This window comes from Diplotaxodon limnothrissa, linkage group LG18 (genome assembly GCF_057381915.1).
Source record: "Diplotaxodon limnothrissa isolate DT_005_m linkage group LG18, D_limnothrissa_male_GT1.1, whole genome shotgun sequence".
Taxonomy (NCBI): domain Eukaryota; kingdom Metazoa; phylum Chordata; class Actinopteri; order Cichliformes; family Cichlidae; genus Diplotaxodon; species Diplotaxodon limnothrissa.
The window spans coordinates 38,764,866-38,780,769 of record NC_140613.1 but is presented as its reverse complement, the minus strand read 5'-3'; the positions used below and the strand labels follow the sequence as shown (position 1 = coordinate 38,780,769).

At 41.5% G+C, this 15,904-nt stretch overlaps 2 protein-coding genes across 2 annotated transcripts; both read left to right on the top strand.

Moving 5' to 3' along the window:
- Positions 1-608: 608 nt before the first annotated feature.
- Positions 609-2,003, top strand: LOC146614150 (uncharacterized). The gene has a single exon (XM_085378900.1). The coding sequence runs from the start codon at positions 609-611 to the stop codon at positions 2,001-2,003; it is 1,395 nt and encodes a 464-aa protein (XP_085235026.1).
- A 5,164-nt stretch (positions 2,004-7,167) lies between these two features.
- On the top strand, positions 7,168-15,279 carry LOC146614149 (ferritin, middle subunit-like). The gene is made up of 3 exons (XM_085378212.1): positions 7,168-7,296; positions 14,882-15,007; positions 15,118-15,279. The coding sequence occupies exons 1-3, from the start codon at positions 7,168-7,170 to the stop codon at positions 15,277-15,279; spliced, it is 417 nt and encodes a 138-aa protein (XP_085234338.1).
- Positions 15,280-15,904: the final 625 nt, after the last annotated feature.

Genomic DNA, 15,904 nt, shown 5'->3' with positions numbered 1-15,904 from the left:
CGTTGGATAAACCCATGGACCTTAGAAAAGATCAACACTACTCGGATGTAAGCACCCGTGTATAACACAATAGGCAAAATTACGCTTGCTAACCTTTCCACATCACAGGCTTCACATTAAATAAACATTTTTTCAAATACTCACCATGATCTGAGACCGTTTAAATATTTTGTTACTCTGAAAATATGGCAGTATGAAGCTAAACCTTTAGCTTGACGGCTAAAGCAATGCTAAGATTTACACGGAAACGATCAGCGGACATCGTCAAAGTACTATTGGTCTACATTCTTCTTCTATGGTAGCAGACTGGGCAGAGTAACAGCCAACTTTAAACTGCGCCATCTGTTGGCACATATTACAGTAGAAAACATTATTGCGACAACACGTTTTTTGGGGAAAATAACAGAGATTGAAACTTTATTGATAATTTGTCCAAGTTGAAAAATGCCCTCCTCCAAAAATATCACGTGACAACCTCATTGCCTTACAGAATTATGACGTCACACACGTAGAATCTTACCACCATTCTTTCCTTTGATCCGTTGACCCTTAAAACCTATAAATAGGGGTGAAGAGCAACGACTTTTAGTCCGTTTCTCGCAGCCTTGATGTGTGCAGCATTGAACCGTTCGCCAGAAAAGCCTTTTGAAATATTTGGATCCTTTGCAGTTGTAACTGTATCCAGACCCAACATGTCTCAAACAAATCCAAAGGGACAAGAAGTTGACCCATACGCTCTTCCCTGGGATGAGCCACTAGACTCTTCCCTTTCCTCTCTTCCTTGGTGTGACCAAGTGGAACTAGAGGAAAAGCGTTTGGAAGAAATGGAGGATGAAGCGCTCAGAAACACAGAGAAGATTAAGTTCTTGATGGAGGAAAATGAGCGAAAGAGCGCTGAACTAAAAAAGTTGTCATACCAGCTTCAAGAAAAGGAAGCTATTATTGAGGAGAAACAACAAGATCTCCATGACATGGACAAAAAGAACCAGGAGCTCCAAGGAAAGCTTGATGAAGCCCTGCAACAAAATAAAAAACTTGTCCAAGAGAAGAAACAAGATGGCATGAAGAAGAGAGGGCTGCACAGCAATCTCCAAGAAATGGAGCTAATGTACAGTGTAGACAAAAAAAGGCTTGATCGCACACTGCAAGAAAATGAAAAGCTTCTCAAAGAGAAAAGGCAAAAGGAGTTAAAAGAGAAAGAAATGCATTCCAAGCTTCAGAGCATCAAGCAACACATTGAAAGCTTGCAAGGAAAGCTTGATCAAGCTCTGCGACAAAATAGAAAACTCCTCCAAGAGAAGATGCAAGACAGCACGAAGAAGAGAGGGCTGCACTCCAAGCTCCGAGACATGGAGCTAATGTACAGTGTAGACAAAAAAAGGCTTGATCGCACAGAGCAAGCAAATGAGAAGCTTCTCCAAGAGAAAAGGGAACAAGAAATCAAACAAAAAGAAATGGATTCCAATCTTCAGAGCATCAAGCAACAAAATGAAAGCTTGCAAGGAAAGCTTGATGAAGCTCTGCGACAGAATAAAGAAATCCTTCAAGAGAAAGAGCAGCTGGACAGAAAGCAGGGAGACATGGAGTGCCAACTCCAGCTCATGGAGGGAAACGACAGGATGCTGCAGGTAAAGTTCGAAGAGACACTGCACAAATATCAAGACCTGCTTCAAGAGAGAGAACAGCTGGTCAGTAAGCAGAGAGAAGAAAAACTTCTTCTCCAGGAGTTTGAGAAACAGGAGGCAACATCTAAAGTGCTGAAAGAAAGGTTGGAAGAAAAACAAGCCGTAATAGAAGAAGTGGAGAAAAAATGCAACAAGCTGCAGAAGCAAAACACCGAAACAATCGAGGAGCTGAAAATCCTCATCCTCGAGAAAAAGGTGCTCGTGGAAGAGCAGCTGAAGAAAAAGAAAAAACGCTTCTGCTTCTTCTGGAGGAAGAACACTCCTTCTTTCACTACTGCCAATGTCACCTCTTCTTCCCCCACCTCTGCTCCAGCTTAATTCCCCCCCCCCCCCCCCCCTCCCCTTAACTACTAACACCTCTCCCATCTCCCTCCCCTCTTTTCACAATCACCCCCCAACCAGTCCCGACAGTTGACTGCCCCCTCTAGAGCCTGGTTCTGTCATAGGTTTCTTCCTTTAAAGGGAGTTTTTCCTATCCACTGTCGCCTAGTGCTTGCTCAGAGGGGATTGTTGGGGTTTTCTCTCCTCTCTCCCTTTACTTTCCATCCCACCCACCCCCACCTTTTCTTTTTTCTTAATAATTGAACAATAAAAACAATTGGCCGCTAATTAAATGTGTCAAATCAATGTCTTTATTCAAGAATACAAGAAATGGGTAATAGCTGCATGTGTGTTTGTGTGTGTGCATAATATGCATACTTTACGTGTTGGATCCAAATCCCACAAAGAATTAAATAAAACAAGAAGACAAACAAAAACAAATATTTCTCTCCCTTCCCAGGTCAGGAATCAGGATGAGGAAGAAATGAGGTCAGATCAGTGCAGGTTTTTGCACTACTGACATAAAGTTTCTGCTGATTAAAAAAAGTATGTCGATATTTCTGAAATACATTTGCAAACAAATAACTTTGACAACTTGTGTTTTTTCATAAAAGAAAAATCAGAGAGCAGAGCTGGTAAAACAGCTTAGCTCCGCAGGTTACAGGAGATCAGATGCCAAATACTTTTCATGACAGTCTTCGTTATTGCATAAATCTCCCCTTTTATCATTGATCAGTAAATCACTGCATATACATTCATCTAACCGTTATAATTTCATGAGTAAAGACTCTCAGATGACTGAATGGCGGTTTTAGTAAATGTTGAACTTTATTGTGATTTCTATTTTTAGAATCAATAGCACACATTTTGATTTCGTTTTGCAAGCTGCTGATTTCACACAGATCCACTGCCCAAACGTGCCTTTGAGTTTTTCATCATTTAACAAGAATAGGCTCAGGCAATCATTGTGGAATTAGGCTTTGGGAAGGTCTGGGGACAGGTATGATGGTGGTGGTTTTAAAGCACTGTGGCACAACAGCTTGACTCAGGGAGATGTTAAAGATGCCCGCTAGGACATCAGTCAGCTGGTCAGCACGGGCTCCGAGCACGCGTCCAGGTATATTGTCTGGTCCAGCAGCTTTGTGTGGGTTGACTTTAGTGAGAGTCCTTCTCACACTGGCCGTGGACAGGGACAGCACTTGGTTGTCTGGCAAGGGGGTGGCCCTCTATAGTCCGTCTTGCGTCCCATTTAAGCAAGTGCGTGTTCACACTGCCCCTGGATGTCCTGGCCTCTGAGGTTAAGGTGTACGGCTCCTGGTTGTCAACTGACCAATTTATCATGGCAAAGCCTGTGGTGGACAAAAGATAAGAGGCTGATTATAAAAATGATCCATGCACGCCTTATGACCTACAGCATGTACAGTTAACACAGCTAAATGGCTGTGAAATTGTAAAATTACTTTTGAAATAAAGCTATTCAAAGTCAATTAACTGTGACTATAATAATAGCAATGTTAGCCAGCAAACAAAACGTTAGCACTAATTAAAATAAGCTGCTAGGTGATGTTACTGTTTCAAGTTCTCTCATTGTTTGACATGTAGGGCAGATATTTTGGTGACACTGAGATCAGCCAGACACTAAACAGCAGTGTAATATCAACGCTAGATTAGATGTTTTCTAATCCGATAAAATGACATTATTCCTGTTTATAGAAGATGTTTGTCGTCTGTTTGTTTGACTGACAGGAACAGGAAATAGTGGTTGGAAATTACTGTTGGTGTTACATGAGGGTAAAGAAGGGCTTTAAGCACCTGGGTAAAAACTGGACCCTAGACACCAACTACAGGCGCTCAATCCCACCTGCAGAGCGCCTGTCCGTCTGCCTGAGGTTAGTAAAACTATTTAATATGGTAGTCCTTTATTGATATCTGTGCTAATATGCTAATCCATCCAGTTATACACTGCTAACATGGATGTGCTATGCTAACAGTGAATGCTGTCGGTGTTTACTGAAAGCAAACTGTGGTACAGAGACGACTCTTTATAATATTTCTAGTGATACTCAGAAGGTCTCATCAAGTCCCGATTTAATTCGATTTATGCTGTTCTCAGTGTTTGCATGATAGCATGGCTGTGGTGTCACATCAATGTATGCGCTCGGTGTTTGCTGATATCAAACTGTAGCATTAGGACCACTGAGTTAACCTTTGTAGTGATACTCACTCCTTTTTATTTAGACCTGGTTTAATTCTGGGATAGTTGAATATTTGTATATAATCCCTGCAGCTGTCAGACTCTATAGCAGGGGTCACAGCCTTTATTAAAACAGAGTTAGATAAAACTGTGAACAGTTTGGTTCATCTCTAGTTACATGGTTCTATCTTGATAAGCTGTCTTATCACAGATTAATTTTTCAAAAATATTAATGATTTAAGCAAGGAAAGGGCTACATGTCAACATACATGTCAACATTTCTATTAATGTCTTACTTCATTCCTACCTGATTGACATGTTTAGGAATTATGAGTGATTGGCTCACTGTAGTTGTGAAAGTTGCTACCAATCAAATTATGATATGTTAAAGTTAAAACAAAACACAACTGTTTTAGATATTATCTAATATACATTTTCTAATTATCCTTATAATTACAAAAGGTTTTATGTAAGATTCATGTTTTGTGATTTAAATCTGACATCACAAAAGTATTTTGGAATTTGAATAATGTATTTTGTAACTGCAGTACACATAATACTGATTTTGAACAATTTTGTCCAGGTTCCTTGTCACCGGGGACTCCTTCACGACCAAGCGTTCAGTTTCATAGTCGGTGTGTCCACGGTGAGCCAGATCACCCCCCAGGCAGCGACATCCATCTGGGACTGTCTAGTGGACGACTTCATGGCTGTGCCTTCACCTGGAGACTGGCGCTCCATCACAGAGGGATTCCAGGAGCGCTGGAACTTTCCTCTGTGCTGTGCAGCTCTGGATGGGAAGCACGTCCAGACAAAGGCACCCCATATATCATATAGGAGACACACACATTGATATACACTAAATATTTATTTCATTTCTTTTTTGTGGTGCCCAAATTGATGCACCTGCTTGATTTTGTTTAAACAATTATTGCACACTTTCTGTAAATCCAGTAAACTTCTTTTCACTTCTCAAATATCACTGTGTGTGTCTCCTGTATGATATTTAACTGACATTTTTTATTGTAACAACCAACAATTTATACAGGAAAATAATGTCTATTAACAAGGTTGCCCAAACTTCTGCATCCCACTGTATTAGTATATTTTGTCATTAGTATAATATGAAATAAATTCTACATGTGTCAAGTCGTGTGCCAACATTTGCTGTGTAGTAGAACTGAGACATTAGTCATTATAAACATTTGTTTGAAATAATATTAAAAGTCTCAAACAGAAAAACATTAAACATAAATATATAAAATATAAGAATTTACAGAGAGACAGGAATAAAAAGGACCAGCTGCTGTCCAGAGCAGGAACAAGGCTGAGGAGGAAATGCTCCATTGGAGACTGGTGTGGCCTCTTCAGGGACTCCACGATGGCCAGCTCCACCGCCGATGGACCGTCCTGGGACCCGTCCCTCATCTGCCTCGGAGCCGTCCTCCTCTGTGGGCCTGTAAAACAGCACAAAACACAAAGAAATGAGAAGGCTGCTACTAGATTTTAGTTTCAACATTGAAAAAAACAAAACAAACAATAACAGGATATAATCAGATTGGTTGTAGATATTTAGTAAAGGTGATCACAAGGGAATCCCACCGACTAAAAAAGTATCAGTGCTTGCTGTACATATCTGTGGGTGCAGCAGCAGGAGCTCAGGGACTGGGGATGCTCTGCTGCAGAATCAGTTGGTTCTATCAATACAGTATTAAATGTTAACAGGTTGGATATAATAATCGTAGAGTAGACAGTGGTCCCTCATTTATTGCAGGGGTTCTCAGAATAACTAGCCCCTGGTCACAGTTCTCACAATTGATTCTCAAAGTGCAAACCTTTGTAGATTGCAAAACGTAAAAGTATTATTATGCCGCGGTTTGTCTTCATCTGCCCGCCACTTTCGTGCGCCTTTTTCCCCTCACGGTGCAGGTGTCTATTTCCGAATGAGGGTCGTAGTTATGGGTGTTTTTGTGCTGTTTTTTCTATTGGACGCGATGGTTATCAAAACCAAACGTGATAAATTTGGCAAGCGCAGGAGACACGGCACGGAGCAGATTTGTCAATCAGGCTGCAGAATGCAATGCTGTACTGTGCAATAAAAAAATCAGCGAAAAAGCAAAGCAGTGACGGATGAACAGCGGGACCACTGTGTGCTGTTTATTAATAAACAATAAAATATATTCCTAAATGACAACATGCATAAAAGCAGAACGGTATTTGTACGTCAGTGGGAAAATAGCGGTGGCTTGCTAGCTTTTGTGCGGCTTCCCCGGGTCAGTGAAAACTTTCAAAAGAGAAATGAATGAACTTACCAGGTTGCCCGATCTCTTCACATATCTTCCTCCAAGCTCGGTCCTTTTTATTCCTGTCTCGGTACTGAAAGCAGCTGGTGTTGTATGGCTCCGGGTTGTTTGCTACCGCATTGATTAGCCTTCCCCTCCATTGAAGTATGAAAGGCTTTGGCTGGATCTGCCCCTTTGACCTAGGTAACAGCCACGTCACCAGGCTCCTGATTGGTTGTCACGGCGCGATTTGACGCTGGAGTTCAGATTTTTCCAACTCGAGCGGTAGACGCGAAACGCGCGTATGCACAAAATGCAACACAAAAACTCACGCGCGTGGTTTTATTCGCAAGTCAAACGCGCCAGACGCGCTACACTGCCGCGCGTTTCACGCGTTTTGGCGTTTTCGCGACGCAAATCTGCTTCCGAATTTTCGCGGGACCCGCAATCGCGCGTCATCGCGCCTTTCCATTGACTTTACATGTAAACCTGACGCTCTATTCGCGTCCATCGCGTTCGGTGTGAACACACCGTTAGTGTTCCTAGAACCGGGCCTGTAAGTAATGGAGAAGTGAAAACGAGTAAAACAGTAAACAGTAAAAGTAAAACACAAAACAGCAAACAGCATAACAGTAAAAGAAGAACTGACTGCGTTACAGTTAGTGCGGGAGCAGCAGCTTTGCTCATGCGCGGTTCATTTGCAGTTTGGACGCATAGGTGTGAACATCTCCTGCAGCTGGGGGAGGACTATCCTCCGCCCGTGAGCGCTTTAGCACGGGTGAGGTGCCCACAGCCGCACCGCTGCTTGTTGAGAGTAAGAGCAACACGCCCTTTCACGTCAAAAAGTCGTCATAAATAAGTCTCCAATAACACCAGAAAAAGGTCGCCAGATTTGTCGCTAGTCACTTTTTAGAAAAAAAAGTCGCTAAGGGGTCTGAAAACTCGCTAAATATAGCGACAAAGTCGCTAAGTTGGCAACACTGCGCACGCCAAGGGGCTGCGAGACATTTTTACAGCCGTATTTAGCACATGACTATGAAAGGCGGAAGAGGAAGTAGTTCCTTTGAATGTAGACAATCCGAATGTTATAGTTTCTTTCCACTGTGTTCCTGTTAATGATAAACTACAAATTTACTCTAAATTACTAAAATATTGATATTTTAATGTGAGAATCGATTCTAGAACATAAATGATCGATCCGCACATCACTACAAAATAACCAGCTTCACTCATTCCATTTCAAACAGGACAGTGGCAACAACAGTAGGCTATGGCCAATGTTAAGTTTTAGATTTTAAATAGGCTGTATACATTTCAGTGGGAGCAATAGGACAGTCAAATGTCGCTGATTTTACTACAGAGTGGGACGGATTGTAGGGTAGCTAACATTGTCGCAAAACACGTTTTCAACACTGCAGGTTACCTGGGTGTAATGTTTTTCAGCTAAAAAGAAACATGGTCTGACTCCTACCTAACTATATAAAGAGTAACTGAAGGTTAAATGCAGTTAACATGTCCTGTTTTAAGCTAGGCACTCACACCTCCGCTCCGCTGTGTCTCAGCCACCATTGCTCTGGCAGCAACGGCACTAGAGCCAGAGCAGGGGAGAGGCGAGCTGGAACAAACCATTTTGGGAGAGGGGGGGGGGGGGTGGTATCTATACTTTTGTTGTTAAAATGTTACGTCTCAACCAAGTACTGTATGCTTTTTATATTTTTAGTAGTGTGTCACACAAACAGCAAATATTATCAAAAAAAGTAAGAAATCTTTGGGGGTGCTTTGATTCATTTTGGCACCCCCAAAAATGGGCTAAAATCGCCCCTGCTACCAACTATACTTATGTGTTTCCTCAGTGGCTTTAGATGGTCAGATTCTGTGTTTTTACATACATAGGCTGTGTCCCAATTAAGAGACTGCACGCTTGAAGTACGCGCACTACACGTACTACGTACGGTGCGTACTATAAGTACGAGAAGTGCGGAAGTGAGAGGCTTGTGATATGGGACGGTATACGCTTCGTCGCGCTGTTCAGGTTGCCTAGCAACCATGATACTAACCGCGAGACACATTACATACAGCTTTGTTTGACAGAAATGAAGGAGAAAAATGTTTTGTTGGTCATTCATTTTTGTCATGACATCACTTTAGTTGAGTATCTGAGGCTGAGACCACGGGACTGTAAAACATGACTGTTGGGCTTCATTTCTGTGCTGAACAGTCATATAAGATTAGTTAGTAAATAACAATTAGTTAATGTTGTTCATGAGACTACATTGCCACAGTGAGTTGACTTTAAATATAATATGGCCAATATTATAGTATTGTCAGATTATTAGAGAGAGAGAGAGAGAGAGAGAGAGAGAGAGAGAGAGAGAACTTTGGAATTTGTATGTGCTTCGCAGTTATTTATTCACTTCACATAAAATGTAATAAATAAACTAAAATACAAAAACCAACTATTTACATTTCAACTTTTAACTATTTAAATTTTCAGCTTTCTCCTTTTAAACAAATTTAAAGTGAAACAACACAAAACACTGCAATGCAGAGTGAAGCGGGGGAAAAAAAGTGTGTGTGTGTGAGTGAGTAAAAGAAAAAAAAAAAAAAAAAAAAAAAGCACCGCTCCCAATAAGGAGTCGGCTCGCGTTGTGCACTTCAAAGAGCCAGCTGATGGGTCTGTCTAGCACAGCCCCTCAGACCATTCTATTACAACAGCAAAAGCAAGACACAAGTCACCAGAGCTCTTTGTGTTACTCGTGCACGAGGGAGAAAACAGTGACAGCGCCGTTCCTTCGCTTGACCCGAGTTGCTCTCGTCTGCTCCCTCATAATACTGGTCTTTATTGAGTTTACATGAATATGCATAGGTTCATTAACATATGACGTCTTACATAGATATACATGTAACCAAAGAGTACCGTGTGTGTGTGTGTGTGTGTGTGTGTGTGTGTGTGTGTGTGTGTGTGTGTGTGTGTGTGTGTGTGTGTGTGTGTTTCAAGATGTGACCCCATAAACGACTTCCCTAAACCTGCTGGCCTGGAAGTCCAGCAGTTGATCTAAACAAAAGGCACTTATACTAAAACAGACAGATGTGTTTATCAAACCATAAAACAATAAAATAAGGTACGACCTCTCTCATGACCCCAGGATCTGTGTGTGCATGCCAGTACACTCTGGAAGGCACACAGTCTTTACAGACTGCTAAGGATCAAACCTCTATCATTATGCGATTATAAAACTAAGCATATGAGTAAATATTTCTAAGCATAAATGACAATCATTAATATAAACCTGACACCGGCTCTAAGAGCCATTTCGTTCATGACCGACACATCACTAAGGGAAATGAACAAGAAGCTCAAAAACTAATGGCATGAAAATAATTTACCAGAACAGCTGTAAATAATCCCCCAAACTAAAAATTCTAATAATAAACAAAGGCTCAGAAGCCTGGAACCATGACAGCAAAACTTAATAAAGGATTGTTTAACTTGGCTTGGTTACACAGATATGTGATTACCTGAAGAATAGTTTAAAAAGAGCACACGCAAACACACACATATGGAATAAGTGCAATAGTTGACTCACCAACCCACAGAAGGAGAAGGAGGAACAGATGAGCCATTGCTGTCATTCAGCTTGCAGTGAATGCTGTGCTGGGACCTTTTTAAACCTCTTCTCACTGTGCTGGTGGCCATGGAGCCACCAATCACAGAGAATAATTTTATCAACAAACCCCCATTGGCTGGAACGGTCTTCATGCAAATATACAATCTTTTTTTTTTTTTTTTATTAAGAAAAATGTTTTGCTTCTCATTAATTTCTTTTTCTTCCATGTACTGACAAAGGGAAAGACCCTACAGTATAAGGAGAAGTTATTTTTTTAATACAATTTGACCACAGCTGGACTGGCCATCAGGTGTACAGGGTGCACTGAAAAAGAGAACGTGTTGGATTTACTTAATTCAGTACTGTACATTGGTTGCACACAATTTTTTTGCTTTGGGTGAAACGTAAACAACTGTGTTATATCGAAACAACTTATTCATATTCATAAACCTGTGCATTTTGGGTTTATAAAACGTGATTGAAACATGTTTAGATGAAGCAAGTTAAGCTCTTGGAATATTTCAATCATTCACAATTTTGTCATTTTATTCCAACACTAATTCAGTAACTTTTACCCAATTCTACTTGGTCACTTAAACACTGCATGTTGTCTTCATATTACATAATATTCAGCAAAGTCTAGATTTTGGTTAACATACAAAATTCAATGGATTTACAGGTTGCAGGAGGGCTGGGGCATAACGCAGAAGTTATAGGGTACACCCTGGTTAGGGTGCCAGTCTATCACATAAGCTGTGTCCCAAAACGTCGGCTGCATCCTCCGGAGGCCGCATTTGAAGGCCGATTGCGTCACAGCCAGTAGTGATGGGTCGGTCGCGAACGAAATGGCTCTTAGAGCCAGGTCTTTGACGTGAACGACGCAAACCTACCTCTCTCTCTTGCACTTTTTTTCCGCTTCACTCCGCACGCGAGCCTTGTGCTTTACGCCAGGGCTCTAGAGTGCGACCAAATTTTTCAGTGGTGCGCCTAAAAAAAAAAATATTTTTTCGGGTAACAAAAAAAACCAAAAAAAAAACAATCTCTGCAACTCTCCGTGTGGTCAACAACAGACACACATTATGCCCCTATCGTGGACTAAACCAATCAGAGATAGTCAGGGGCGGGACCTCTCTGATTGGCCGTGGTCCAGTTGAAAGTGCAGGTGGAAGAGAGAGAGGTGAGTAGCTTGAATAAAGCGATATCAATTCATTAACGGATTCCACACAAAGACGTAAACACAGAGCGGACCCGACGCATCAGAATCAGCTTAGTCTTTCTCGGCTTTCTCACCCCACGGCCTGAACACGGACATGCTGTCGGAGCTTAGCGATTCTGATGCTTCGGGTCCACTCTGTGTTTACATCTTGTTTGCGCTAGAATAAAATACAAACAAACACTGAAACTAATGAAAAATTACACATGATATATGAACTGTGGAAACTAACTGAACAATAAAACTCAGAATAAACAAATGAAAACATTATATGAAAGGTATAAACTGATTTGCATCTTATTGATTTGCAGGCTCACTTTGCTCCAGGACTTGACGACTGGCCCAACCCGTACAGTCTTTGTCTCTTAATACCGAATGTTGAAAACTGATACTCATGGACACCTTATTTCAGTCTCTTTACTTTGCATAACAGACCCAAAGCATTACATTAACATGATGTTGTCTAGTGGACCAGCACGTCCATTACATGTTTTGCCGTTATTGCTGTTTGCCGACTTATTCATCTTAGAGCAGTTTGTGTGTGTTTAATAACTCCACAACATTAATAGATGATTCCTTTGCTCTAAACTGAAGATTTGTTTATTTTGGGTTTTGCACATTTTGTTTCTGAATAATTGTTTGATTTGTAAATTCTTATTTCTGTGTTATGTAGAGAAATGACACTCTACATATTTGAAAACACAGACTTTGACCATCTGCATCCACTGAGGAAACACAGCACTACGATCGGGGCGATCGTAGCTCAAGAGTTAGGAGTTCGCCTTGTAATCGAAAGGTTGCCGGTTCGAGCCCCGGCTTGGACAGTCTCGGTCGTTGTGTCCTTGGGCAAGACACTTCACCCGTTGCCTACTGGTGGTGGTCAGAGGGCCCGGTGGCGCCAGTGTCCGGCAGCCTCGCCTCTGTCAGTTCGCCCCAGGGTGGCTGTGGCTACAATGTAGCTGCCATCACCAATGGGTGGATGACTGGATATGTAAAGCGCTTTGGGGTCCTTAGGGACTAGAAAAGCACTATACAAATACAGGCCATTTACCATTTCACTACAAGCACAAAAGTAGATTTGGTGGAAATTTCAAACAGGACTGCCTCATAGTGTGTGACTGTGTTGACTATAGCTAAGGACATTAGTGCTAAGTCATGATTTTCTCAGGATGTTGCTGCTCGCTGACTTCAGCTTACAACAAATTCCACTTCTGCTCACCCAGCATTTGTTTCATGTAAAGTACATTTATGCTTTTGATCTGTATTTAATGTTTTTAATTGAATGTCCTCCTCTTCTGTATGTGTGGATGTGGATCAGTGGACCACATCCACAAATGGCAAATCTGTGAGGAACAGAGACGGTCAGCCACCAGTCAGTCAGAAGTTTTTCTCTTTGACGAAAAAGAAAATCAGTTGATTTCAACATGCCACAGAAGACACTCCATCACACTAATGCAGGGACCCATAATAAGACATCAGTCCTCTGAGATCTGAGAGGAGACTGTTTGTATGAAGTAAACCATGAGAAACAAAGTTTATCTGGACATACTGACATACAAAAAGCTTAACAAACACCACAAACTGACAACTGACCACAGAGCATATAATTAAAGTCTTTTTGTTGGCTCTGTTGGGCATTTATAAAGAGACCATGCCTGGTAAGATAACGCAACATTTATGCAGCACTGTTAGCGAAGCCATGCTGAAACCAAACCCAAATTTCATTGCAAAGTGTTTATGACAAAGGATTTAGCTGATGCTGCGAGCAATAGGCTGTTTACCCTTAACTTGAACTTTTACAGCCCTATGCCCCTAGTAGGTCTCTGAGGTCGAGTAGTCAGGGCCTACTTGTCATTCAGTATACGAGACTGAAAACTAGGGGCGATAGAGCTTTTGCTACTGTGGCCGCCAGACTGTGGAATTCCCTTCCTCAGGACTTACGATCCGCTGATTCATTGATTACTTTTAAAAAATAGCTAAAAACACATCTTTTTAAAATTGCTTTTTGCTAACTTTGTTTTTTTTATTTTTTATAATCTGTTATATCTTGTAAAGCACTTTGTGATTTCTATCTAGAAATGTGCTATATAAATAAAATTTTACTTACTTACTAACCAAAGTGAGAGGAGGTTTAGCTCTTTATCTCACACCTCGCTTACTGGTCCTCCTTCACCTTCCAATAATCAGTATAATTTTTAAACCCAAATGGGTTGTTTCGGTTATTTGAAAATAGCATTTTCAGCAAACGCACCAGAAGTCTTTCAGGCCCTGGTCAATGACATCCTTTGTGACGTCATCATCCACATTTTCTTTATTTCAACAATATTCTTAACTTCTCCCAGTTGTCTTATACCTGTCAAGTCCTTCTCAAATGTCTCGTAGAAAAAAACATCTCAATTTAAAAGGTGAGAAATGTGAATTTCATGTTGATTCAGTGTCATTCCTGGGCTTTATAGTTGAAAAAGGTCATTTAAAAGCACACTCAGTCAAAGTGGTTGAATGGCCAGTTCCCTCAAACAGGAAGCAGCTTCAACAATTGCTGTTTTGCTGACTTTTACTACCTTTTATGATTTCAGGAAAATAGCTCTATTGTTATCAAATTCAAATTTTATTTGTCACACACACACACACACACACACACACACACACACACACACACACACACACACACACACACACAGTATGACATGAGGTGAAATGCTTGTAGCTGTGCAATGCCCGACCATTAAATGACAGTGGTTTTACAGTATTTACAATTTACAGGTTATTACAAGATTTACAGATTTAACTTAGAAATGTGCAAATAGCAGAAAGATTATAAATTATAGGAAGTGTGCATGAAGAAAAACCAGAGTGCGTGTGGTGATGTGATGTGTGTGAGAGTCCAGTCTTATAGTGACGTGTGTGGGAGAGTCCAGTCCTACACCTGGTTCAGGGCCCGAATAGCCTGGGGGAAGAAGCTCCTCCTCATTCTCTCTGTTTTGGCCTTAAGGGAGCGGAAGCGCTTCCCAGACCTCAACAGTGAGAAGAGTCCATTGTTGGGATGGGAGAGGTCCATCATAATCTTCCTAGCTTTGGTCTTGCACCGCTTGGTGTAGATGGACAGCAGGTCAGGGAGCTCTGATTGAATGATGCGTTCGGCCAAGCGCACCACTCTTTGCAGATCTCGTCTGTCCTGCTTGGTGCTGTTCCCAAACCAGGTGCAGATGTTTCCCGTCAGGACGCTCTCGATGGTGCAGGAGTAAAAGTTCTTGAGCACGTTCAGTGGCAGATGGAAGTCTCTAAGTCTTCTGAGGAAGAAGAGAAGCTGACGGGCTTTCTTAACCAGGGTGTTGATGTGACAGGACCATGACAGGTTCTGAGTGATGTGGACATCCAGGTATCGGAAACTGTCCACTCTCTCCACTGGCGTGCCACTGATGAGGGGCTTGTAATTCCTCGCCTTATATTTCCTCCTGTAGTGTCAGTACACTGATTAGGGCTTATACAGAGTCAGACTGATACACACGGTAGCTTGTATCAGTGTGTACACAAAGCTTCAGAGTGTTCAGTCTATAACGGAATTGTTTGTTGGGCAGAAACCAGAGCGTGACGAGTGGGGCAGTGGGCTGGAGGCCATGCAGTGTGCTCTGCAGCTGGAGAAGAAAGTCAACCAGGCTCTGCTGGACCTGCACAAGCTGGCTTCTCAGCATTATGACCCTCATGTAAGCGGGAGTAGGAGGGAAGAGTTTGGGGTTAAAGACTGAACTAGTTCATGCAGTATATGTTTGACAAATCATCAAATGTTAACTATAATTTGTGTGCGTTTTCCCAGCTGTGTGACTTCCTGGAGAGCCACTACCTGGATGAGCAGGTGAAGTCCATCAAGAAGCTGGGTGACCACATCACTAACCTCACCCGCATGGATGCCCACACAAACAAGATGGCAGAGTACCTGTTTGACAAGCAAGTCTGGGTGACAAGAGCTAAATACTGAGACCTAGAAGTGAGCCTGGAGTCAAAATTATAACAACACAGGCTTTGAAGTAAACTCACTTCTGCTCCACCTGTTTCACTGAGAACGATTTCTTTCCTGACTTAAAGGTGGCGTCAGTTCTTGTATGTTGTGGTGTTTTTGTGTGAAATGTCACATGGAGGGATGGATGTTATAAGGTCATGGCTCTGCTTGTAAGCTGTCTGACTTTTGGAAATGTTTCTGATCTGCTAATCTGAATAAACAATTTAAGCTAGATCTTTGGTCTGTCTGCATCTGTAACTCATTTTACTGATTAGTTCAAGCAGTCGGTCTAAAGACTAAATAAATCACTGCTTCATTACCTTGTTGAATTTGTGAGATTATGGTGTTGACATGTTCTCTCAAAAGGTGTATGAGTTAATCTTTGTACACATTGGTACCAAATACAAACAAGGCCATATCAGATGTAAATGTTACTGGATATCTTTTGGAGTTCTCCCCAGTGAAGTATCAACTTGACCTACACTTCTGATGCTGTGATTCATACATCATATCATACATCAATCATATCATGCTACACTACATTTGTATTTTGTCATTTTTTTCAGGAATTAAATAAACTCAAAGATTTGTGTTGGAGATTATG